The following is a 25466-nucleotide window of genomic DNA, read 5'->3' as shown; positions in this document are numbered from 1 at the left end:
GCTCTAATAAATCAAAACGCACAAAAATGTTTTTTGTGTGTTTGTAAATTAATAAAAAATAATACTAACCAACATATATTTATGGCTTTTTAGCCAAAATGGTTTCTGAGATTGTTGTAGCTACGCACTTTGATCCCTGAAATTTAAAATCGATAGAAGTGGTCACGAGATTGTCCATTGTCAATTATTTTGATCATTCTGTGAAAATCTCCGTTAAATTGAGGGTATTTTTGTCAAATCAACCACCCCCTAATTTAATAGAAATTTTTCATAGAATGACCAAAATGATTGATGATAAATAATTTCAGGGACCACTTCTATAAATTTTAAATCTCAAGAACCAAAATAAGGAATTATGCTAATTTTAAGAATCCTTTTGAATATAAAAACAAAGTCTTTATTTATTGATTCTCTAGTGTTTGGCGACATGAACATGATCAATAAGGATGAAGAAATATTTTCTTAGTCAGTGCTATGAATATCAATGCTTGACTGCTGTTATACTATTACTATTAATTAGGGATATTACTCATGGGTTTAATTTCTAATGATTTAATGAACAATTGTTCGTCATTAACTTTCTGCATCTAATTAACGCAGGTTTTTTGCTTTTCCTTCTCTACTCGGAGAAATTTTTTAGTGGACCAAAAATTCGGGTTATTTAACAAAACTTCACTTAAATGACTACGTGGCAATTTTTTTTAACTTTAAAACTGAAATAGCCAGGTGTTATGGTTCTATTCGCTGGGAACTCCAGGTACTTGGAAAAATTTCTCGTATTTTTCATCTTTCAGTACACCTTATCAGTTGTAATCACAGTTAGCTATCAAATGCGTCAACCTCTCTACGCAATTTAACCAAATTGAACTGGTTTGAGCAAACTCATTAGGTTGCCCTTGATGTCTCTTTTGGAGATTATGGTAACACCAGATTAGCTGGAGTTAAATTCATAATGCTATACTTAATTTTAGAGCTTCGAACCTGCAGGTACGATGAAACTGTAAATTTCTTCCTAGCTAAGTAATGAACCTGCAGGTGATGAAACTGTAAATTTCTTCCTAGCTAAGTCACAATGCTAAAGATGGTGACCCTTTATATGCACCCCCCACTCAAGTGACCCTAACTTCTTTCCAAAAGTTCAAGCTTTGTTATCTAATGTATGATGGCAACGCTTTTTCTATTTCTGTTGAAAATAAATCCCATATTGATTTGAGAAGGGACCTTGCATGAGTTTATATGTAAGTTGGGTTACTTTCCATATTCTCAATTGGTTTTATGGTGAGACCTTAACTTTATTTGTCACTATACAACTTCCGTACAGGTTTTTGTCTTCGATATATTCTTTAGAGATGCAATTAACACCTCATTAGCTTTTCAATAGCAAAAGCTAAAATGCTGGGCCATAACATATGCACCCCCTTGCAATCGTCTCGCACTTGTGTATTACTTTAAGCTGAGCCTGCTTTATAAGTCTCTGTCTTCTCATTACCTTCACCCATTACTTCAGCTTCGCAGTTTTACACAAAAAGGTTTTATATTTGAATTCCATGTCTTTCAATTTTAATTGTACTTGCAGTTTTGATCCGTCTGGACTTGTTCAATCTGCTTGATATGTATTATGTTAATACTGATCTGGAATTTAATTATTCATTGTTATACTGTCTCTGCCATAACTGCTTCTTTGAGATCATATTATTTTTTGTTAAACGTTCCATCTAATCACTCATCAGTTGTAGGTGGAATATATTTTACAATTATATTCTGCATTCGGGTTTTTTAGATATGAATCGTGTTTGTTATCCGTGTAATCTCTGCCTACTTATGAAACTTAATACTGCCAATTTTGATTTCTCACTTGCTCCTTTCATGTTCCGCAGGAAATAGGTTGCCACTTACTGAAATTCTGCAGAGAAGGGTAAAAAAGGCAACCTCTTAACTATTCATACCTAGTCCGACTATGGAGAATAAGATAAACTTGAAGGCTTTGGTGGATAAGGGGAGCAACAAAATTATCTTCATAGAGTCCGGCAATGCTTTTATCGATGTTCTTGTAAGTTTCTTGACAATCCCCTTAGGAACAATAATCAAGCTTGGTCGTGAGCATTCAGCACCAGTGGAAATAGGATGCATGAACAATTTGTATTCAAGTGTGGAGGAAATTGACGTAAGTGAGTTGCGGTCAGATGCATGTAGAGAAATGTTGTTGCTTCCCCGCAACGCTGCTGAATCTCATTGCAAGAACCTTGTATTGCAAATTGATCACAATGCCAAGCCAACACAGTACTTTGGATGCTCTAGGTGCCTGAACCAGACCACTAGAAAGTTATTCCGTTATAAACCAGGTACATGGTGCGGAGGCTGCGGATGTTACACATATGGGGAGATTACATTTTCTGTGGATGTTGCAAGCGCCTTTGTAAAAGAGAGAGCCAGGCTTCTGATTACCGATGATTTACAACTGATCTCCCCTTTTAGCGAATCAATCGTTTCTTTATTTACCAATCTTGGGGTCACCAATAGGACTACTACTGAGGAGTTGAATTTGAATATTGGAGTTGATGAGGTACTCAATTGTTGATTTATGCATGCCTTAATTAACTTTTCGTTAAAATTGCAGTGGTGATTTCTGACGTGCTTTTTTTCCCAGGTTATGAATTTACTTATAAGCTCCTTAGTATCAAAGACACCATTGACCGAAACTCTGCTGAAGCATAAACCCGTGGCCAAACTGAGCAATGAAAATAATTATCAAGCCATACACATTGATCCTCAAACAGTAGGGGAGACAGTGCTGACGGAAGAAGACAACATTTCTATCAAGCTGATAATTAGCAAATCCAAGAACATTGTTTGCTACGCAGAAGCCGGGGAGGATTTTGTTAATTTACTTTTCAGTTTCCTAACTCTGCCCCTTGGGTTTGTAGCAAAGCAGATACAGGATGGGTCTCTGAAGGGATGCATTGATCAAGTGTACCGGAGCGTCCAAGATCTCGATGCACAATACTTGAAGTCAAATCATCACAAGGAAATGCTAGTCAATCCGAAGCTGGATCCTGATTTTTGCTACAACAGTCTTTTAGGGATTGAGGTAGCCTCATATTATTATCTCGACGGCAGGCTAACTACCGATAGTTTCCTTATCCCTTCTAATAGCTCATCGGAGTTGTTTAAAATTGAACCCACAAATCGCGTCTCCAGTGCTGGAGGATTTGTAAAAGCACCGGCGTTTTTCACAGTAACTGACAATCTGGTCATAAGACCGATATCTACAATTTTTGAGCTGTCTGTTCTTGACAAATTGAATGTACCCTTCACTGACACTGAAAAAAGAGTTGTGCTTATGGGCAAGAAGGAGGTGAGTAGTCATTTATAATTTTCGATTGCCTATACTAAAAGAATCCTGAGTATTAACTTGCAGGATCTTTTAAGCACTTCAGGGCATTAGGCAAAGATTTCGATGGTTTTAATGAATTTTGGAAGCTAATTAAATAGTTTGTTGATGACTCCTGAAATATTCCTTATTTGTTTGCAGGCTTTGAATCTTCTGGTGGCTTCTTTTGCTAGTGACTCTGCCCTAACTAATGCCTTCATTAGCAAGCCATATCAAGCATAACCAGAGCTTGGTTATATAAGATGAAGAGGATCGGATGAAATGATTTTTTTTTTTTTGTTTCAAACAGGACTGTAATGTTTTCGTGATTATGCAAACTTGGGATTGGTGTTTGAGTGTATGGCCAAGTTCGAATGTACTAATTTCATTTTATTACAACATGAGTGGACAATAGTTTTATATTTTGAAAATAGTATACTAAATAAAACCGTTGGTAGAATGGAATGAAAACACTACGTAGTGGTCTCAGTGTTATGGTTGATAGGATTTTTGGTGCATGCACAAAATGTGGATTAAACCACCTAAAAATATTTGTAAAAGTATAAGGTAGTTGGAGTATAAATGCTCCACATCCACCCTCCAGAGATTATTAAAAATAAATTATATTTAAAACTAATTCTTAATTAATTATTGAAACAAATAAATTGAAATTGTGACTTGAAATGATTAAAAAAACTAATTAAAAATAATTTTAAAGAAATCGGCAAAAGTAAAATAAACTAAAAGAAAATGGTTTGGAAAATCAATTTAAAATGCACTAGGGTTCTGCGGTCATCTTAATAATCCTACGTTGTTCTCCCAATTACTTATAAATTACCAACGCGTATATTGAAGGTTAGGTTTTCCTAAAGTATGCTCTACTTGAACCTACAATCTAGAACGTATATCAAACTTGGAATCTCTCCGGATATCCAGATCAAATGTGAGCATGAAAGACTCATTACCCTTTATAAAAACCCTTTGAAAAATCATGCAATCCTTTAGACGTGGTGTTCGCCCTAAGTGAACTTACAATTATTAACCACAAGAAGCCATAGTCAAGTTCATGAACCTTCTTACTAAAATTACATCAAATTACTTTTCTAAATATCCTAACTATGATCAAGCATCAAGACGCAAAGATAGTTTAAACACAATAATTAACAATTCAAAACATACATGCGTAATATAATAAGTGAATTGAAAAGAAACTACATAAGGCCGGTTGTAACATTCCACATCGTCCAGGAGAGTGAATCATGTAAGCCTTATATGTATATTCTCATCTCTACCTAGCATGAGGTCTTTTGGGAGCTCACTGGCTTCGGGTTCCATTGGAACTCCGAAGTTAAGCAAGTTCGGACAAGAGCATTCCCAGGATGGGTGACCCCCTGGGAAGTTCTCATGTTAGTTCCCAGAAACAAAACCTTGAGGGCGTGGTCAGGGCCCAAAGCGGACAATATCATGCTACGGTGGAGTCGAACCCGGGATGTGGTCGGGGCCCGGGCCGGTATGTGTGACGACAAGGACGTCGAGCCCTTAAAGGGGGTGGATTGTAACATCTCACATTGCACAATGGAGTGGATCATGTAAGTCTTATATGTAAATTCTCATCTCTACCTAGCACAAGACCTTTTGGGAGCTCACTGGCTTCGGATTCCATCGGAACTCTGAAGTTAAGCGAGTTCGGACGAGAGCATTCCCAGGATGGGTGATCCCCTGGGAAGTTCTCGTGTGAGTTCCCAGAAACAAAACCGTGAGGGCGTGGTCGGGGCCCAAAGTGGATAATATCGTGCAACGGTGGAGTCGAGCCCTAGATGTGGTAGGGGCTCGGGCCAGGATGTGACATCGGTGGCCTTGCCCCTAGCAAAAAAAAATTAGTTACACATATTCATAACTAAAATATTATTAAGAACAAGGAGAAAAAACACCTTGCAACAAGAAAACAAATCGTCAAAGCCTAGTCAAGTTCTCCAAATTAATGAGTCGAGAACCCTAATACACGATACACTATATTTATAGTGCTTTATTCCTTATCCCCAACTAAACAAGGCTTTCTAATAAATCTAGAATAAGTAAAATAATAAAATAAGAAATAAAATGTTTTCTATTTAAAGTCAAATTCGGATGGTAGATAGAATCAGACTTTTGACCAATCAAATCAACTCCAATTTCGTCCCAAAATGTATTTTTTAAAGTTTAAGACGTCCCCAACAAATCCTCAAATGCAACCTTCCTCAAAATATGCTCAAAATGTATCTTTTTAAAGCTTAAGACGTCCCAAAATGTATCTTTATAAAGAGAATCAGGTTCGAAGCTTTTGACATCTCTTTTGCTCTAAAACACGAACAATTGTGTCTATAAAGATTAATACTAAATCAAAAGGCACAAAAATGTTTTTCGTGTGTGTAAATAAGTAAAAAATAATACTAACCATCATATATTTATTGATCCTCTAGTGTTTGGAGATATGATGAGTGAGGATGAAGAAATATTTTCTTATGTTAGTGCTAGGGATATCAATGCTTGACTGCTAGTGAACTTATCAGTTGTAGTCACTGTTAGCTATCAGATGCATCAATCTCTCTTACAAAAAGACTAATTAGAGGCCCTTGCACCCAATTTAACCAAAATTGAACTATAGTTTGAGCAAACTCATTAGGTTGCCTTGCTGTCTCCTTTGGAGAATCTGTTAACACCTGGTGAGCTGGAGTTAAAGTCATCATGCTATACTTATTTTCAGAGCTTCAAACCTGCAGGTACGACGAAACCATAAATTTCTTCCTAGCTAAGTAATGAATCTGCAGGTGATGAAACCGTAAATTTCTTCCTAGCTAAGTCATAATGGTAAAGATGGTGACCAAGTGATCCTCACTTCTTTTCAAAAGCTAAAGCTTGGTTATCTAATGCAGGATGGTGACGCTTCTGTTTCCGTTGAAAATGAATCCCACATTAATGGAATGAGGGACCTTGCATGAGTTTTAAATAAGTTGGGTTACTCCCTATATTACCAATTGATTTTATGGTGGAATCCGTACAAGTTTTTGTCTTCGATATCTTCCTTAGAGATGCTATTAACACCTCATTAGCTTTTCAAAAGCAAAAGCAAAAGCCAAAATGCTGGACCATAACATCTGCACCCCCTTGTGTATGGCTTTAAGCTGAGCCTGTTTTATAAGTCTTCGTCTTCTCATTACCTTCACCCATTACTTGAGCTTCACAGTTTTACACAAAAAGGTAATATATTTGAATTCCATGTTTTTAAATTTTAATTATACTTGCAGTGTTGATCTGTCTGGACTGGTTCAACCTGCTTGTTATGTGTTATGGTAATGCTGACCCGAAAATTAATTCTTAATTGTTACTCTGTCTCTGCCATAATTAACTGCTTCGAGAGATGATATTATTTTTGTTATACGTTCCATCTCATTTCGCCTCAGATGTAGGTGTCTTCCTAATTAAGCAACTAATCACTAATGATATATTTCCATACTTTTTCACCTTCAGCTGACTTCTCTCAAGTATTTGTGTTTTCATCACCTTCGTCCATTACTACGATTCAGAAGATTTATATGAACAGGTTCGATCTTCAAATTCCATGTTGTTTTTAGGATAAATGTACTCGTAATGTTGAGTTGTTTGGCCTGATATGAGTAATCCCTCTTTTTTTTTTCTCTCTTTCAATAACAGATCATGCAGTGCCAATTCCCTTACGCTTTCAATCCAACTCATATAATGAGCTTTAGGTCAATGACTTTCAAATCACAAGGCTTTAGGGCACTAGATGTAAAAAAAAAACCCCTAAGAACTTAATAACTTGAGTTGGAAAGGCTACGAAAGCAACCTGGAGATTCAGACCGAACCGAACGGTACAATCGGAATCGGGCGGTCCAACCCCAACTGAGGTCCAACACGAACTGGGCGGTCCAACCCGAACCAGACCAACCCAATGTATCGGGCTTACGATCTGAGATTTTTGTACTGGAGTAGAACTAAAATATATCTTTCGAAAATATAAGACGATGATGTGAAATATTGAACTAGTGGCACTAAATAATGAGCCACGTAGAAAACTTCCAAATTTCCTCATTATATGGCATTTATGATAAACAGATTTTGATCTATGGAAGTAAATTCTAAAAACAAAATTAGCTTGATGTCTCGGCTGAACAACTGTTTTTTTAATTGAGCAAATCGAAAGATGACAGATGCTTAAATATGATTTTTTTTTTTTTTTTTAAGGTAAAAGGATCATCATTGGATCATTTTCCTGGGAATCTTAGGCATTCCGTAATCGTAATCGTTCATCGTATATCATATGATCAGAAATCATTTTAAAATTTAAAATTAAATATAAATATTACCTAACGAAAACTGACCGTACAATGTACTATAAATGATCACAATCACGAGATCCCTAAAATTTCCAAAAAAATATCCGACGAGGATTTTTCCTTTTTTTAGCTTGTAATTTTCGGTAACTTTTTAAAAATAAAGATTTTTCATTTCCCGTGATCAGGTTTACGAATCTGGACTGGGTCCCATAGTGGAGTTTCGGTTGGGCCGGGTCGAATAGTACGCCAGTTACACTGAAAACGGGTTGAATCGTGGGCTAGTTTGGTTATGCCAGGTCAAACGGGTTCAGTCAGACCAGGTCGGATTGTGGGCCAACTGAAAACCGCCGGTGTTTCGGTCGGCGACCGAAATGAAAAAGAAGAAGAAATGTCGGTGCAAGATTACTTGGATAACCACCTGCTCTCTCGGAAAATCGAAGACGCCGTCAATGCCGCCGTTAGGGCTAAGGCCTCCGATCCCGTCCTCTTCATCGTAAATCTCTGTTCTCGCTCTCATCTGTGATTCTGTTTGGTTACTGGGAAAATGAATATGCAGGAAAGTTTTTGGAAGGAGAGGGAAATTGTAGTTTCTTGATTAGTTTTGTTTGGGCTGTGAAATGACTTTGTTGTTTTTCTTTGTTCTTGAATTTAATTACGCAGTCGAATCATATGAAGAAAGCGGTTCCTTCAGTGATAACGAAGGTCAAAGCTCGACAGATCCTCGATAGCAGAGGAATTACTACCGTTGAAGTCGACCTCCACACTAACAAAGGAATGTTTCGTGCTTCGGCTCCTAGCTCTGATGCTTCTGGAATGTAAGCTCTTTGTGGCTATCTCTCTTTGTGTGTGTTGTTTGGCTGCCGAGAATTTTATTTGTTCGAAAACATAAGACCTTTTGTTTCAATTGAATTGCATTTTTTGTATAATTGCGTGTGGAAATGCTTTGTATGACTCAGAAATTGATTTGTAATTGCATTGATCAAGAGCATTGCTATTAAGTAACTATATTGGTTATGCCTCTAGTAGACAATGCTATTTGAGGTCGATCAAAAGTATATGATTCCGAGAACAATTATCAAGGGGGGGATTTGTTGAAACTAGGTACGAGGCTACTGAACTGCGAGATGGGAACAAGGGATTATATCTTGGAAATAGTGTGAGTAAAGCTGTTAAGAATGTCAATGAGAAAATATCTGAAGCATTGGTGGGTATGGATCCTACACTTCAGTCTCAGATTGATAAGGCAATGATGGACCTCGATAAAACAGAAAAGAAGGTAACGTTTTTCGTTTTTCAGTGCAACTTGAAGTAATTGAGCTGTTTGAGAATTTGTTGCTAATATATATCAGTGCTTTCAGGAGATTGCATTTCTGTTATCTAGTATGTTGTCTGGTAGTATGCTATGACCCTCCTTGTCTAGCTATAAAAAAATATAAATAATAGACATCGGTCATAATTTCTGTCGCTGCATAATTGCAACTGTGAAGGATAAGTCTATTAAGCATTTGTAATATTACTTTTTATTTATGATTTTGGATTTATGATTATTATCAAATCATCTTTCAGAGCGAACTTGGAGTAAATGCCATATTGGCTGTGTCAATTGCTGCTTGCAAAGCTGGAGCTGCTCAAAAGGAGGCATGACTATTTTTCTATTAGTATTGCTAAAATTTGTATACTTTTTTCTCGGAAGTGTCTGAGTCAAGATTAACATCAGGTTCCACTGTACAAACATATTGCTGACCTTTCTGGAAAAGACCACCTTACCCTGCCTGTCCCTGCTTTTACTGTTATTAGCGGAGGAAAGCGTGCTGGGAATAATCTGGCCATTCAGGTATGCTCTGGTAAGCTTGAATCTAAAGATATGTATTTACCAATTCTTTTATTTCGGTTGTAATGTATGTGGGGGGAGGGGTTTCAATATATTTGGATCATTTGGTTGATGTGGGTAACTTGTGTTGACATCATGAAAGTATGGCATTTTACTAAAAATGAGCTTAACATTTTAAATATTTGAAATTCGCTATTGGGAAACTACAATCGAATTCACTGGTGAAATACTTCTCTATGAATTGATTGTGTCAGTAACAACTGCTTAATGCTCTCCTTGGTTCCTCCTATAACAATTTTTTATATGCCTGCTGAAGCTGCTTACGTAGATCTCAATATAGATTTTTTTAGCATGAACGCTTCAAATTTTTGTGTGCATGTCCTTATAATTAAACTTGACTTGAAATTTTTAGGAAATTATGATTCTCCCAATTGGAGCTAGCAAGTTTGAGGAGGCATTGCAAATGGGATCTGAAACCTATCATCACCTGAAGGTACTTTTCATCTCAACTGTTGACTTTGGAGATTACATTCCGTGTATTGCTTTTAATGATGAGAAAAAAATCTTTTTCCATTTTACGAGACCTGTTGAGTTACTCATTTCCTACAAGCAATCACCTTATTTTATGTGGCAAAGTTATAGCACATTGTTGTGTTTTAAACTGCAATGGACCTGAACGCAACTTTTCTCATTTTAGTAAGTATTAATTTGACCTAAAAGCTTTATTTAATGCCAGATTTTCAACAAATATTCACCCAGATTAGTGACAATGAAAATTAGCTCTGAAAATGATAACTTCATCCAAATTTTAAGTGACTTGTGCCTTTCCGAACGTTAAATATCAGAGTATGTACTGATTTCAGTTTTATCATTGCCATTATGGTAATCCTTGAAATAAATTTCATGGCTCTTCACAGCTGCTCGCAAGTGGCAAATCTAGGAGTATGCATGGAATTTATTTGGCTTAAATAATCAAGTCAATAGCTCAGCATCCCATGTGCATAAGAAATTGGAAAAGGACCTTTCTCTGTACATGTGAACAAGGCGATGCCATTATGTCCCACTTTGTTTTCATAGCAGCATCTCTCAGTTTTATTGATAACTATTATTGTTTTTGTTGATGACTATTATTGTTTACAAAAAGAGCAGGCTGTTATTACAGAAAAATATGGTGCACATGGATGTAATGTTGGTGAAGATGGTGGTTTTGCTCCCAACATCTTGAGGCAAGTCTTTTTTGCATGACCTGTAGTGTTCTTTAATTTCTTTGCCTCATGAATCCCCATGGCGGCTTCCCAAAATGAGAAAAAAGTCTTTGGAAGAGGAAAATCATCTTAGATGTTCCTAAAATGCGTTAAAACTTAAAACACATTGTTTTAGGTTTTTTTTAAGCTGTTTACAATGGCCGTTACTTTGTGCCTTATGAGAAACTGATCAACTAATTAGAAGATATGCCATTTTTATAATTATTTCTATATCTCTTGGCAGCATTAAAGAAGTCTTGGATCTTGTAAAAGAGGCGATAAGTAGAACAGATTATAATGACCAAATCAAACTAGCAATTGATGTTGCTGCTACTGACTTTTGCATAGGTGATGGATCTTTCTTGAGAATTGGTCTTTTTCTGTAACAGCAATTTGGGAAAATAATTGCATTTTATGTTTTTCTTGATGGAAATCCATGGCTAAATTATCTTGTAGTAATGATTAAAATTTATATTCTTTTTCAAAAAGAACATGAATTCATGTATAATTTAATGACAATATTTTCCTTTTCTGTGTTTTCCCCATGAATACAGGTACAAAGTACGACCTGGATTACAAATCAGCGGATAAGGGACAAAATTTCAAGTCGGCTGATGATATGATTGGGATGTATATAGAACTTTGTGGTGGTAAGTCAGTCTCTCCTTTTCTGTTTCTCAATGGTTGTGCATTTGGTTTGCTATTTTGCACTGTGACTTACCTTTTCTGCCTTCCTTCGCTGTGTTTGGGGTGTCAGAGTACCCAATTGTGTCAGTTGAAGATCCGTTTGATAAAGAGGACTGGGAACACACAAAACGCTTTTCTAGTCTTGGAATTTGTCAGGTTTGTTTACTTTTCTTTTGTTCGTGAGATATATTTATTTAGTATCTTGGTGCTTTCATTCTTTGCCGAATTAGCTTTGACCAGAGAACGGATTGATAGTCTTGGAATTTGTCAGGTTTGTTTACTTTTCTTTTGTTCGTGAGATATATTTATTTAGTATCTTGGTGCTTTCATTCTTTGCCGAATTAGCTTTGACCAGAGAAGGGATTGATAGTTTTTGTTTTGTTCCCCCATACGGAAAACTATGTAGGAAGTAAATAGATAGATATGGGCCTGTAACTGTTTTTGTTTAACATCCTTGTGAATGTTTAAGGCCGTAGTACACTGCAAATTTTATTAGATATTATCATAAATATCCAACCTCGTCTGTCGGTAACTTATAAGAATAATTCGGTTGGCTTGCCTATGACTGTCGCTGAGCAATTTAGAATCCTGCCTATATAAAAGTTAGTTTTTTATTGGATGCCTCTAGTATTTTCTCCTTTAGACCTGAGATACAGTTAGTGCCTTAACGTGAAGACTACATGGTTTTTCAGGTAGTTGGAGATGACTTGATAACATCAAATCCAAAGTGTATTAAGAGAGCTATAGATGAGTCCACCTGCAATGCTCTACTCATAAAGGTATTTAACGGTTTTGAGATATTTTTAATACTGATATTTACTGTTATGGCTTTTTTGGGGATGAGAGATAAGGTAGAGGCAACTGATAATTTTACAATTCAAAATCAGATAAACCAGATTGGAACAGTGACCGAGACCATTGAAGTGATGAAGCTGGCAAAGGATGCCCACTGGGGAGTGGTCATGTCTCATAGATGTGGTGAAACTGAAGATTCCTTCATAGCCGACTTAGCTGTTGGTCTCTCAACTGGTCAGATCAAAGCTGGTGCTCCTTGCAGGCCAAGTATAACCAGGTAAACTTTTATACAGTTCCATACTTGATATTCTATATCCCTATGCGGAGTTCCCTTTTCGATAGCTTATGCTACAGAAACAAGTAATTGCAATTGGAATCGTCCAAGGACAAGCGTCGATGCAACAGAAATATTTGTCTGCATTATATACAACTCAAGAGTCAAAACTTCCTGGAAAATTTCATCCTTTTTCTCCTCTTTTTATTCCGTCGTCGTCGTACCCAGTGCACAAGGCTCCCGCTTTAAGCAGGTAACAAAATATAAAATCCTTCATAATAACTAAAGCAGTTTTCTTTCAATGGTCTTCCTTTTATTTTCTTAATTTCTACTATGCAGCCATATGTCTGGGTATAAACGAACACATGATTTGAAACTGATGGGCCAAGTTTTATTGCAGTTGCTTCAAATTGAGGAAGAACTTGGGGACAACGCATTTTATGCTGGTGAAGAGTGGAGACAATCACCCTGATCATTTTTTCTCAGGTTTCCTCCTCACAATTCTCTTCTCCTTATATTCTTCATCTAAAGTCCAGGGCTTATACTCTCAACGTCACAAATATTCAGCAACATGGTCCACCGGTCACCAATCACCGATCGTTCTTCTGCTTCATTATTTTGTTATCAGAGTGTTTTCTTCTTTTGTTTTCTCTATGACTAGAGTGGAGAGCAGTCTGGAATGTGTAATTAAGTTTGCTAAGGTGTTCTAGACATGGGCGGTTCGCCTAATTAAATTTTCAGATACACATTGCAGAAAGAAAAAATATTTTTGAGTAAATTTTCTGGAGTTCTAGCTTGCCCCAGGATTTTGGAAGATAAATAGCTGGTACTTTCCTGGTCAATTCATTTCCAATTTAGAACTGTGTGCTCCACCCCGTATTTTTAAAAGGAAAAAAATTAAGCGAAATTAGCACTTTGATAATGGTCGCATGCATGCGTCGAAGTAGTCTTATACGTGAATGCTTTTGGAAAAAAAGAAAATATTGTCTGGAAGTGCATTTTAACTTTTCTATTAAGTGTCAAATGAGCCCTTGATCGCATGTGACTAAGGTGAAATAAATCAAAATTAAGTCTGACAAAATTAGTTGACAGACATTACTTCCTCGTACCGTCAGTTGAAATAAAACAAGAAAATGCACAAAATTAATTAATTTGCAATTGCCTGTTACCACAATTTTTTTTTTTTGTCAAAAAATAAATTTTGTTAGATTAGATGTTAGATCACTATTGGAATTCAAACTCACACCGTCATGTAAGAATTCCAACTTTTTCTACCACTGTAATAAAAGACCACTTGCTGTTACCAAAAATTAATTTGACTTTCACATTTTTAACATGAAAAACAAATCTTGCAAGTATTAGTTATCACTTGCGTGGACAATTAACAACCGTTGATTACTCTGCAATTCTATGAACCTGCTCATGTCCATGGCTCCTGTAGCTGTCACAATTCTTCTCCCTGCAGCTCTTTTGATGGAGGATGTAGTTGCAGGATTTGGATTCGCTCCGGACCTTAATATCCGAAATCTAGAGATCAATTCATCTGAGCCGCACAAATTCAATTCACCGGTCTCCATTAACTCATTTTCCTAACCCACCACACAACCAATGACTTTGATTTCTTTTACACACCAATCAACGACTCAAATAATTTGATCCCTAAACTTTGGACACCAAGGTCCAAAGCGAATCCAAATCCGTAGTTGCAATATTGCAAGAGATGACGTGTCAATCGTCTGGTACCTGGTTTTAAATTCTGCTCTCATATTTTGAAAATTTGACCAACTTCTTGGTAACAAAACTCACCAGTGCCTTGACAATCCAGGTCAATTAGCAGACTAAACTTAATTACGCAACCCACAAATCAATTAAAAAACCAAGGAGAAACAACATTGTTTTACCTAACGGAATTGATTCGAAAACTCCTAGACTACAGATTTCCTAACTAATTGTCACAGAGAAAGCAAGAAAAACCTCAAACAGAGAAGTATTGAGAAATCCCTCCACATGGATTTTTAAACAGTAGTTCGAGTCATCAAAAGAGTATGCTGGTGATGACGTTGTGTGAACACTCAAACTTCAGGCTTGGTTTCGCCTTCATCGTCTTCTTCTATCTTGGGAGCCAAGTAGAACCTAATGTAGCCCATCTCTGCAATCTTGTACTCAACCACGACTGGAAGTTCAGAAGACAAGCTGATTGTGACTGTATTCGACAATGTGGTTGCCTTTGTGAACGAGTTCATGTACCTCAGAGCGAATGTCAACGACACTGGCTCGCTCATGTTTATGACCGTTGCTTCTTCAGGCTGCAATTCACAAAAATCAGAGGCAAAAATACACGAAGTTAGACATTGCACTAAAATACCGAAAGTCATGCAGCTAGCCAATTAATCTGTTTGAAAGGACGATATACCTTGTCAACAGTAGTGTTCTGCCGACAGACAATGTTAGCAGTGCCTATATCCCCTCTTGTGGAGAACTTCACACCTTCCTTGGTCACAGATATCACAACTGCAAGCAATATCGAACCATTACAAACACACCAAATTTAGATAACCATGAATCCTCTCGAGAGATCAGAAAAAATAGTACCTGTATCACCAATGCCGCTGAGGTCCTTACATATCCTAGCAAACTCAGCCGAGGGCATTGTCACAATTGACTGGTATTCTGCCTCCGGAATTCCTAGGTGCTCGCTATCAATATCCATCAGCTTCATCTCAAAATCAGAAATTTTATCTTGTGCTGTGATCCATCACCCAAAATCAAAACGATGAACAAATACATGAAACAAAAATCTAAAATTGGAGCATGGTAATAAACTATCACAAAACCAAAATCTTGTTTGCAAAACTTCCAATTAACGATTACAACTACCGGATACAATGTCTCCTAATGATTTATTAAGCTTTCAGTAAAATTTTCATCACTTAGAATTCAATTTCTCCAAATATGAGTGTATATATATTTCCATACAAGTAAAGAATAACAGCCTCTATCGTAGAACATCGATGAGGTACGAATTAATCAACATTGGCAAACACGGAATTAACAGAATTTACTTAAGTGTAATCCAAACATTAGCAGGTTAACCAAATAAGAGTGAAGCTGACAATTAAATCCAGTATAAATTTCAAGATTCATGAAAAGAAATTTAAAAAAAAAAATTGTTTCTGTCTGCTTTCTTACAATTTCTTGCATATAAGAGAAGCAATTTACATAAAGAATAAAGAAAGAAAATTAACAGCCAATAATTAAAGTTGATAGCAAAAAAAAATCCCAAATTAATTAACCCCAAATGACTCAAATCAATTGGGGAAAAAACCCCAAATACAAAAATGGGGGAAGAGGAAGAAGGAACATACTGGGGCTTTCGAACATGAAGGTGACCGTGTCACTGCCATCGTCAGCCTTGATGGTGATGATGTCATCATTTCCGGCGCACCTGAGCATCTTGGACATGTTGCCGAGGTTCATGCCCATGGACATGTTGCGGTCGCAGCGGTAGTGCTCGAAGCCCTCGGATCTGAGGAGGAGGGCGACGAGCGCCACGTGGCTGGAGTCCATGGCCTGGAGGGAGAAGCCGGAGGAGGAGCAGTCGAAGTTGGCGTCGTTCACCAGGTCCTTGATGGACTCCAGCACCTTCTTCAGCAGCGACCCCTGAACCAGTCGGAGCTCCAACATCGTTTCCGGGTCGTCGGAAGAAGCGTTCTGGTTGTTTGATTTGGGCAATCTAGGTTTTTTTGGGCGGGGAGATTTTGAGGGTTTGAGTGAGGGAGTGGGGGTTAGGGTTTATATAGTGGGGGAAAATGGGAAGGCGTGTTTGGGAATTTCGGGTTCGATTGGCGGGATTTGATGGATTCGTGTTCCCGCGCAGGACTTTGAAGGGGAAGGATTGCCCGCTGGGAGGGTACAATATAATTATTCATGCACCTTCAGTTGTTTGGGTTGATTTCTGACGGGAAGAAAACTGAAGGCCCATGGCCCATAAAGAAAAAACACTGCACCATCAGGCCCATTTTTAAATTCAGAAATCACCCAAAAAAAAAAAACTTAAAAGTCTTAAGATGAACAGGTGTATTTGAGAGACTTTAATTGATTTGTAAAAATTTTATATAAATTTTTTATTCAATTTTTTTGAAATTTTATGGGGATATGTGAGATTTGTGAATGCTTAAAATACACTACGAAATATTTCGACTTCCCTCTAATTCCTTAATTTTCTCAAATTCTTTAAAATCAATTTATAATTAATACACATGAAATATTATAAACGTCTTTAAAATCCTAATTGAATACATTTGGATTTCTAAAGATTTTAATAAATTATCTTAAAATTTTAATTAAATACACATTAAATTTTATAGAATTACTTAAAATTCTGATTAAATACCTCTAAATTCATTAAAATAATTAAAATCCCTAATAATCCCAATTCAAAACACCCAAGAATAAAATAGCAAATGAGTGACAAAAAAGAAACAGTTGCAAATTTGCAATTGCAAAAAGTTTGCTTCTTCCAAGTTCCCTTCCTTCTAATTACTCATTAACCACCTTGTTTTTATCACCTTAATCCCCTAATTCCTCAAAATCCTTGCTTTTGAAGCTTTCGTTTTGCGCCTTCCAATGGCTGATCTCAGCCCCAGGTCTGAGATCTCCTTCTTGCAAACTTTCCTCTGCAGTGCTTTCGCTGCCTGCTTCGCTGAGGTAATCAATGATCCTTCTACTGTTTGTGTTAGTGCCTCTGTAAATTTCAGCTGACATGTTAGTTTTTTACTTCTTAGTTTTGAAATTTGGTTTACTGGGTCGGGGATTTGGATCATCATTTAGGTTTAATTTCTGTGTTTTAGCGCAATTAGTGCGATTTCTTACTTGGGTTTTGTGAGTTTTGATTGAGATCAATGCTAAATTTGGTCTCCAATTTTGTGGGAATGTATGTGGAAATATGAAGTTAAAATTTGAGGGTAGCTGCTGTTCTTTTGTACTTGACATTTAGTCCTGGTATGATGGTTCCGGGAATTGCATAATGTGGCTTAATGTGAACAAACTGATACACTAGGATCGAAAAATGTTATGCTAGAATCGGATCGGTTTAATTAATTTTATCTTGGTGGTTAAGACTTTGTTGAACAATTTAAGCACTTTTAAGTACGATTTAAGCACTTTCAGGTGTGTGCATAAAAATCAAAGCTTGGTGTATAACGGTGTCTGCATGAATATTGTGCAGTTTTGTACCATACCTTTAGACACTGCTAAAGTCAGGCTCCAGCTACAAAAGAAAGCAGTCCCGGGGGATGGAGCTGGCACACCAAAGTATAGGGGCCTATTGGGTACTATGGCTACAATCGCTAGGGAAGAAGGCTTAGCAGCACTTTGGAATGGCATAATTCCAGGATTACAGCGCCAATGTGTTTACGGAGGTTTGAGAATTGGATTATATGATCCTGTGAGTTCCAAATATGTTTTCTTTCACAAATACAATCACGAATTACTTGTTTGATGCTTTATTTGTGACACGTTCTGCATATCCATAAACTGAATGTTGAAACAGGTCAAAATTTTCCTTGTTGGCAGTGCTTTTATTGGAGATTTTCCTCTATTCCACAAAATACTTGCAGCTTTATTGACTGGTTGGTGTACTTGGAAACTAAATTTCATGTAACTTGTGCTGTTCATTAACATATCTGAAGTTGCCGGAACTATTGCTGTTATCTTCCCTGCCTTTTGATCTGAAAAAAGTTAATTTAACTGCATACTCTTTCGCTTACTTCTGTGTTAACAGGTGCTCTGGCAATCATAGTGGCTAATCCAACCGACCTTGTGAAGGTTCGACTTCAAGCTGAAGGAAAATTACCAGCTGGAGTTCCTAAGCGATATACTGGATCCTTAGATGCTTATTCCACTATAGTGAGACAGGTTATTTTCTTAACGTAGAACATTGTTTTTCTTCATCCTGTTTTCTTAAATACATATCAGCTCATTTGTTTTTCTTTTTTTGTTTAATATTTGTCTAACATTTAGGAAGGATTAGGGGCCCTCTGGACTGGGCTGGGGCCAAATGTAGCACGGAATGCTATTATAAATGCTGCTGAACTAGCCAGTTATGATCAAGTGAAGGAGGTAATCTCATAACATTCCTTCTCATGAATGCAGTTATATTTATGAATTTCAAGTTAATCTAACCTGCCATATCTAGGATAATAATCCCAATGATTCTTGATTCTTCATACTTATGCAGACAATTTTGAAAATTCCAGGGTCCACAGACAATATTTTAACTCATCTCCTAGCTGGTCTGGGTGCCGGCTTCTTTGCAGTTTCTATTGGCTCTCCTGTTGACGTGGTATGCACTCTGCAACTAATTAGTTGTGATATTAAGTTTTGTGGGTTTTTAGGATTGAATGCTACCGGCAGAGATGTAAGAAACGGTTGCAACAAATGGAAACTACAACAGAACTGTAAAAATAAAACAAAATTTAAAGAAAAGTAATCAAATGATATATCTCTCTCTCTCTACGGAAAAACAGAATTGATAAGCGCATGCTATATGTGTTCTCGAGTTTTAAGTCATCACTGAATGTTGGCTTTGCGATGGAAGCATGACCTGCATTACATAGGCTGTAACCACGGTTTGTTAGTGAAAGATTGTGATGACATTTTCTTATTGTACGAAACAATTTTATATAGTTTTTTAGTGGATGAGCTAGTAAGGTAATGTTGGCTTGGACGCCTTCCTTGTTATGTTCCAGGTGAAATCTCGAATGATGGGAGATTCAACTTACAAAAACACCTTTGATTGCTTTGTCAAAACTTTGAAGTACGAGGTATGCTTTTTCAGTTTTAATCCATAAGTGCACTCTGATTCTTCAAGTCATTGGACTCATAACCCTTCAAAGTTTTTGAAACCAACAAGGCTAAATTTCCAAATGGATTTTTGTCACCAGCTTCCTCAAATGTTTTGTAACTCATGACGTACTGCAGGGATTTTTGGCCTTCTATAAAGGGTTCCTCCCAAACTTCGGTCGGCTAGGATCTTGGAATGTGGTTATGTTTCTAATGCTAGAGCAAGTAAGATTGAATTGATAGGGTCTCATTTGCATAGGTGTTTCATGTTCAAATCTGCTAACTTGTCCATTGTAATGATGCCCTTTTGCTCCTGTATGATCTCCATGGCAGGCGAAGAACGTTTTCCGGGTATGAATATGCTCGTCTGATTTCAGTCACCACAAAGCTCGAAGACACAGCTTTTGCTTTGGAATGGCCCTCTTCGATTGTTAAAGATTCATTTTTCCCCCCAAATTTCTTCTAGGCATAAAATCCTTATATTTTTGTATGATTGGAGAGTTCGAAAGGGAGAGTCATATCATTGTACCCTTCTTCCTTCGGCTATACTGGACAATTATATAAAAGGCGATCTCAAGCTAATAAGGCTCCCCACTTTGCGAGTGTCGGAGGAGGAATATCTATTGTACGCAGTCTTACCCTTGTTTTGCAAAAAGGTATCCACGACTTGAACCCGAAAAGGTCACTAAAATATTATTATTATTTCCGCATTGCCATTTGAAATTTAATATACCAAATAACTATTTTTCTTGTGGCATCAGCTAAGTAGGGATGATGTTGATTGCACTGCCTAAAACGTTTTACATGATTTGAGTAATCCTAAAGACCTTTTAAATAACATTTTAGTGGAAGTGAATGATATGAATTGTGTATAAGCAATTCTCTTTGGACAAAAATTTGTATCCACAAACTGAGTCAGGAGTGTAAGTTGAATCAGAAATTTCCGATTCCACCCAAATTTTTTTTTTTTTTCAACTTTGAAACACTTGAATCTAATATGACATCCGAAAAGTTAAAAGGAATAAAAGGAACGGAATTGAAGATTGCATTAAATACATATTTTACATAAATTATATATGACCGTTAAATGGTGATTATGTTAAATATATGCAAGTATTGTACTCATTCTCCAGAATTAAAATGCATCTTAAAATGTTCAAAATTTAATCTGAACTGATCAATCGTTTGGATCAACTTCCCAATATCTATCATAATCTTAACAGATCATTTTTAAGCCATCATTAAGAGATCGACCTTATAAAAATTCACCAAAATCAAATGTTATTTAGTTATCTAAGTATGACACGATAATAGACGAATACAATATTGTTGGCAAACAATAATGATTCAACGATTTTCAAATTTGATAGAAGAGCGATTTATGTTTAAATAAAACAGTGCAATAACAGTTACACATGCTACATAGCGGATAGTGACACATCTCAACACCAGGGAGAACTACAGTCTAGTAACATTAGCCACACTATTCACTAGCGACCTAAGCCTTAAACCCACCACATTAACCCCTCTAATTCCTATTTACCAGATAAACCCTAGCCTTAATAACTGATCCATTCCCAAGCTTAAACCCGGGACACACCGGAAATCCGACAACCTGACCCGCCGGAACCCGCCCGCCCGCAAACGTCACAACACTCTCCATATAACCCGGATGAAACTCCGCCCCTCGACTCGCTTCGAACTGGCTCGGCGGCGGATCAAGCGAAAACGCCAGCAAGTGCAGCAGCCACACCGCCTTCGCCAGCCCCAGAAACTCCCCGTAAAAGTCGCTCCTCGGGTGTCCCCCTTCTACGACATGTCGTCTCTGCTCCAAGTCCCCGAACAACGACTCTTCCATCTTGGGATGGACGACGGCCAGGTACTTGGTGGAGCAGAACTTCCCGAACTGACATGTGGGCAGGATCCCAAGGAGCTCGGCAGGGTCCATGGCCTTGAAGTCGTGGTACCGGGCGAAGCAGTCGCGGCGGTGCTGGTCCGGGTTGAGCAGCGACGAGAGGCTGCCGTCCATGTAGAACGTCTCGTGATCGAAGCCCTGGAAGAGCTTCCGCGAAATGTAGGACTGCAGCGCGTACTTGGCGTTGCCGCTCTGCGTTGCGATGATCGACGACGTCGGGTTGATCCCGCCGGTGGTGGCGGTGGCGGCTTCTATTGATCGCACGGCGGCGGCAATGTCCCAGTGGGCCGCGCGCATGAGGGTGAGGAGCAGCGACGTGAACGACTTGGATGCCTCTCTCACTTGGCTCATCGTCGCCTCGAACAGCTCCGGCGCCGGAGCGACTGCAACTGTAATTAGAAATCAGTTAGGGGGGCAGAATTGTCACTTCGTAGGGTAAGACGAAGTTGGGAGAGAGATTTTACTGTGTACCTTCAGCTAGAGTGATGCAACCGACTTTTCTTCTGGACACGGACCTGCCCTTCTTCGAGTGGGACCCGTTAACGGCGCCGTTTAGCTTCTCCTTGAGGTTCTGGATCTCGACCTCTCTGGACTTCACCTCTCTCTTCAGCTCGTCCACTGCCGCTTCGTACGGCGCCACCACCTCTCTCAATATACTCCCCGCCATTACTCGCTCTCCGCCGCCGCTACAACGCCTTCTTCGAAACCTCTCTCTCAGTACCCCGATTTTTCTCAGCTCACCGACCACCGCCGCGTCAGCTGCCCTGAGCTTCTCTGGGTCCCACGGGATGTGGGCCTCTTGGAGGCTGACGTACGCCTTCTTCATCGACGCAACAGCATCGAACACCTCCCTCATTGCCATCTCCATCTCCACCACCTCCTTCCCCTTCGTCGACCCCTGATCCTCCCCAACCGTTACCCCTAAACCTCCCCCGTCAATCACTTCATCGTGCTGGTCGCCGGCCTCGTGCTCGTACATTACGTCCTCCTCATCGCCGGCGCGTCGCTTCACAGGTGAATCACAGGAATCGTAGCGGCCGGCGGCGAGTGGATGGAGCAAGCAAGAAGCCGCCACTCGCTGAATCAGATCCGAGAAATTCGAAGCCTTTCCCGCCATTTTCTCCCCTTTCTTCTTTGCCTTGATTACTTCTCAGCCTCTGAGAAAAACAAGATCAGATTCGCAGACCAGTGCTTTGAATGAGGAGTGGGTGCGCAGGATAAGAAATCTGTTACCGCCCTTTAAGATAGCTTATTTAATTAATTAACTAATTAATTAAAAACAATAAACGAAGCTGTATGGACTCAGTGACAGTCGTGTTTGCTGAAGCTTCCCAAACGGCAACGGATCACCGTGGAGCGGAACGGCGAACAGGCTGTCCCGGCTGCCGTTGACGGCGGCGATCTTCTTCTTTCCGAGTAACCGGAAAATTAACGGCGTTAGTTAGTGTTAGGGCTTCAAAGGTGGAAGGTTATCACAGTAGGGGCACGAGTCACGACTGGAGGATGGCGAGGGCATGTGCATGTGAAGAAAGTTATCCTTTTACCCTACACGTGTGTGGATATTTCTATTTGTACGGTGAGGATTTGGAGGGACGGTTGACCATGAAAAAGTTGTCCTTTTCAATTTGATAGAGATGACTGGAACTGAATCGTAGTGTCCATAAAAAAGAAAAACCCAAATTAAGTTTGAAAAGTGATAAAAAAAAATAACAGAGAAATTAGTTTTTTATGTTTTATTACAAGCCAAGTTATCGAATTTTTTTTGGGAATTTTAAAGAAAAGTATCTGGTACTATTCATTTTAACGAAAAACCACATTTTTACACTAAAAAATCAATCATAGTACTATTCACTTTACCCTTTATTTTGTCCTTATCATTAAAACTCAAAGTTTCAAGCCCTTTTCATTAGTTTTCCAAATTTTTTTTTCATGTTTCATAGTATTGAATGATACGAACAATAGATGGTCTGTATTTGTTTGAATTGTTGCTTTTATTATGGTCTTGTGAATTTAAGTCATCTAATGTTTGCAGCATGAAAGTTGAATCTCAAATTATGATTCTAAATTATATTATGGAAAAGAGAATGAAGTTTAAACTCTCAACATAATGCGTTAATTTTTGTGGATAAATCAATTTTTATTAGGCAAATATGTATGACTCGTTTAAAAGTACTATTAAAATGCCTTAAAGTTGTCTTAAGAAAAATGTTTTAAGTTTTAAAAGCACTTGAAGCGTTTTCCAAAATTCAATTGCATTTTTACCGAGAATCCAAAAATATTTTCACTAAAAACATTTTGAGTCATTTTAAAATTATTTTCAAACGAGCTCCACCGGTCCCCTATTAACACCATGGTTTGTAAAATAAAAACACCCACACTAGCCTGTACTTGAGCAAGATTTGCTCACTGCTAAATTCAAAATTGCATTAGTTGTTAAATGAGTTTGATTTTTAAGACTATTTTAGCTGGTAGATTGAATTAAACTCATCTATTGATACATAACGAAAATGATTAATGCACGCCATTTTCTTCTCTTGCACAACCGCATTTTTTTTTCTTCTAGCTTTTGGTTTAAATAAACCAAAAAGGAATCAAATGTAAACCAAAAAGGAATCAAATGACACTTTGAAATGCGGCACAAACGTTCTCAAGTCTCTCCTTGCATCACTAAGAGAAAATTTTAGCAATGAGCCCTCCTAAACTTATAAAATGGCTAATTTCTCACTTATGGCCAAATTTTCAGTTGTTCATGGCACATTTGCCAATACAATCCAGAAAAATAATGTGACATATTTGATCGGAAGATAATTTGAAAGAAGATTAGAGCATCTCCAATGAAGATCCTAAATGGAGTCCTACAATCGTATAGTCCCTAAATATAGGGACAAATGACTTCCAATGGGCCGGAATTAAAGTCCTCAAAGTATCTTATACATAGAGACTTGCCGGATACCTCTTAAGAATTCTCAAATATAAGGACTAACTATACGGACTCAAATATTGGACTCCATATTAATTTTGAGTGGAAATAGTGCTGCTCGTTACGTTTTTTTTCCTTGTTTTTTGAACCCACCCATGTAGGGCAACTTCTCATTTGCCTTTTTTTTTTAATTCTTGAAAAATCAATGGTGGTGATAGTTTTTTATTTTTATCAAAGGTTACAATATTTCAATGAAATGAATAATAATTTTTTAATATTTTAGTCCCTATATTTAGGGATTATCCTATAAGGAATTTTCATAATAAACAATATTCTTTTAGGGACTCGAATATTCCTCTAAAATTCCTAAATAAGTCCTCAAAAGTGGGGGTGGGACTCCCATTGGAGATGCTAAAGCTTCCACCCCCTAGCTAAATTTATTATGTGATTAATAGTGAGTGCTAGTATGCCTATTTAGTGGCGGAGCCAATAGAAGGTTATTGGCTGCTCATGACTCCAATAACTTTGTAACCTTAATGTGTACTATTTGTATATTTGTATATGACTCCTATACACAACTACAACAAACTGAAAAATATGAGTCAAAATACTGAATTTCAAAATATTGCTTCTTATGTGCAACCCGCTATGTACAATTACTTGTAAATGTTCTTCTTATTTCCTCTGTTGTGCTTCTTCTATTTCTTCTATGCGACATTATGGTGCACAACAAGTGTTCAATAAAAAGCCTCACTCGTCCTCGATAAAAAAAAAATAGACAACATACATCATAACTTGGCAGATACCCACCATAAGTTCCATAAAATAATCCAATAAAGTTTTTTTGCCCAAAATTATGACCCCCTTATTATTAAGTTCTGGCTCTGCCAGTGTGCCTATTTACCCGTCTTACTTTTTTACTCATCTTATATTGATTTGTCATTTATCTTTTTCGTATGGGGTCGGTGGGCATCACCACACTCTAATTTTTAAGCTAAAACCAAATGCATTTCTTCTTTTTTCTCTTTCCCAACTAATTTTTGTAGGACTCATAACTTCAGTTCTAAAGCACTAACGTTCAGATTCACGATTTAAACCTCTCATTTCTCACTAATTTTAAGAGTATGTACGCGACAAATGTCGTTGAGTTGCAAGAATTCTTGCATTCATCTTGGCAATTTAAAGACAATCTAAATGACTCACATTATCCTTGCACCATAAAACTTGTTCAAAGTTTGCGTAAAAATTGTGAG

At 37.7% G+C, this 25466-nt stretch overlaps 4 protein-coding genes and 1 pseudogene across 4 annotated transcripts; 3 read left to right on the top strand and 2 right to left on the bottom strand.

Annotated features, from left to right (window-relative positions):
• The first annotated feature begins 1957 nt into the window (after window positions 1-1957).
• LOC126589124 (uncharacterized) lies at window positions 1958-3792 on the top strand. Its single transcript, XM_050254346.1, has 3 exons — window positions 1958-2563; window positions 2648-3355; window positions 3533-3792. The coding sequence occupies exons 1-3, from the start codon at window positions 1958-1960 to the stop codon at window positions 3611-3613; spliced, it is 1395 nt and encodes a 464-aa protein (XP_050110303.1). The 3' UTR covers window positions 3614-3792.
• Window positions 3793-6505: 2713 nt separating this feature from the next.
• On the top strand, window positions 6506-13153 carry LOC126589111 (cytosolic enolase 3-like; annotated as a pseudogene).
• A 1230-nt stretch (window positions 13154-14383) lies between these two features.
• LOC126589135 (proliferating cell nuclear antigen-like) lies at window positions 14384-16367 on the bottom strand. Its single transcript, XM_050254361.1, has 4 exons — window positions 15901-16367; window positions 15128-15280; window positions 14949-15046; window positions 14384-14841 (listed from the first exon to the last, which is right to left on the bottom strand). The coding sequence occupies exons 1-4, from the start codon at window positions 16217-16219 to the stop codon at window positions 14608-14610; spliced, it is 804 nt and encodes a 267-aa protein (XP_050110318.1). The 5' UTR covers window positions 16220-16367; the 3' UTR covers window positions 14384-14607.
• A 609-nt stretch (window positions 16368-16976) lies between these two features.
• Window positions 16977-20088, top strand: LOC126589133 (mitochondrial uncoupling protein 2-like). Its single transcript, XM_050254360.1, has 9 exons — window positions 16977-17242; window positions 17763-17981; window positions 18087-18165; window positions 18318-18451; window positions 18557-18655; window positions 18774-18878; window positions 19285-19359; window positions 19517-19603; window positions 19712-20088. The coding sequence occupies exons 1-9, from the start codon at window positions 17162-17164 to the stop codon at window positions 19733-19735; spliced, it is 903 nt and encodes a 300-aa protein (XP_050110317.1). The 5' UTR covers window positions 16977-17161; the 3' UTR covers window positions 19736-20088.
• A 633-nt stretch (window positions 20089-20721) lies between these two features.
• Window positions 20722-22837, bottom strand: LOC126589119 (protein GRAVITROPIC IN THE LIGHT 1-like). The gene is made up of 2 exons (XM_050254331.1): window positions 21765-22837; window positions 20722-21682 (listed from the first exon to the last, which is right to left on the bottom strand). The coding sequence occupies exons 1-2, from the start codon at window positions 22408-22410 to the stop codon at window positions 20907-20909; spliced, it is 1422 nt and encodes a 473-aa protein (XP_050110288.1). The 5' UTR covers window positions 22411-22837; the 3' UTR covers window positions 20722-20906.
• Between the last annotated feature and the right edge of the window lie 2629 nt (window positions 22838-25466).

The sequence above is a fragment of the Malus sylvestris genome, chromosome 11 (assembly GCF_916048215.2).
Source record: "Malus sylvestris chromosome 11, drMalSylv7.2, whole genome shotgun sequence".
NCBI classification, from domain to species: domain Eukaryota; kingdom Viridiplantae; phylum Streptophyta; class Magnoliopsida; order Rosales; family Rosaceae; genus Malus; species Malus sylvestris.
This window is presented reverse-complemented; position numbering and strand designations above follow the sequence as displayed.

What these genes read in the sequence shown, in the direction of transcription:
- LOC126589124 (XM_050254346.1), top strand. Translation starts at nt 1,958, where the DNA reads ATGGAGAATAAGATAAACTTGAAGGCTTTGGTGGATAAGGGGAGCAAC. An exon ending in TGAATATTGGAGTTGATGAG is followed by an intron (nt 2,564 to 2,647) that starts GTACTCAATTGT and finishes TTTTTTTCCCAG; the next exon opens with GTTATGAATTTACTTATAAG. An exon ending in TGCTTATGGGCAAGAAGGAG is followed by an intron (nt 3,356 to 3,532) that starts GTGAGTAGTCAT and finishes ATTTGTTTGCAG; the next exon opens with GCTTTGAATCTTCTGGTGGC.
- LOC126589135 (XM_050254361.1), bottom strand. Translation starts at nt 16,219, where the DNA reads ATGTTGGAGCTCCGACTGGTTCAGGGGTCGCTGCTGAAGAAGGTGCTG. An exon ending in CTTCATGTTCGAAAGCCCCA is followed by an intron (nt 15,281 to 15,900) that starts GTATGTTCCTTC and finishes GATGGATCACAG; the next exon opens with CACAAGATAAAATTTCTGAT. An exon ending in AGAACACTACTGTTGACAAG is followed by an intron (nt 14,842 to 14,948) that starts GTATATCGTCCT and finishes TGTGAATTGCAG; the next exon opens with CCTGAAGAAGCAACGGTCAT.
- LOC126589133 (XM_050254360.1), top strand. Translation starts at nt 17,162, where the DNA reads ATGGCTGATCTCAGCCCCAGGTCTGAGATCTCCTTCTTGCAAACTTTC. An exon ending in TCGCTGCCTGCTTCGCTGAG is followed by an intron (nt 17,243 to 17,762) that starts GTAATCAATGAT and finishes AATATTGTGCAG; the next exon opens with TTTTGTACCATACCTTTAGA. An exon ending in GTTATGATCAAGTGAAGGAG is followed by an intron (nt 18,656 to 18,773) that starts GTAATCTCATAA and finishes ATACTTATGCAG; the next exon opens with ACAATTTTGAAAATTCCAGG.
- LOC126589119 (XM_050254331.1), bottom strand. Translation starts at nt 22,410, where the DNA reads ATGGCGGGAAAGGCTTCGAATTTCTCGGATCTGATTCAGCGAGTGGCG. An exon ending in TTGCATCACTCTAGCTGAAG is followed by an intron (nt 21,683 to 21,764) that starts GTACACAGTAAA and finishes TTCTAATTACAG; the next exon opens with TTGCAGTCGCTCCGGCGCCG.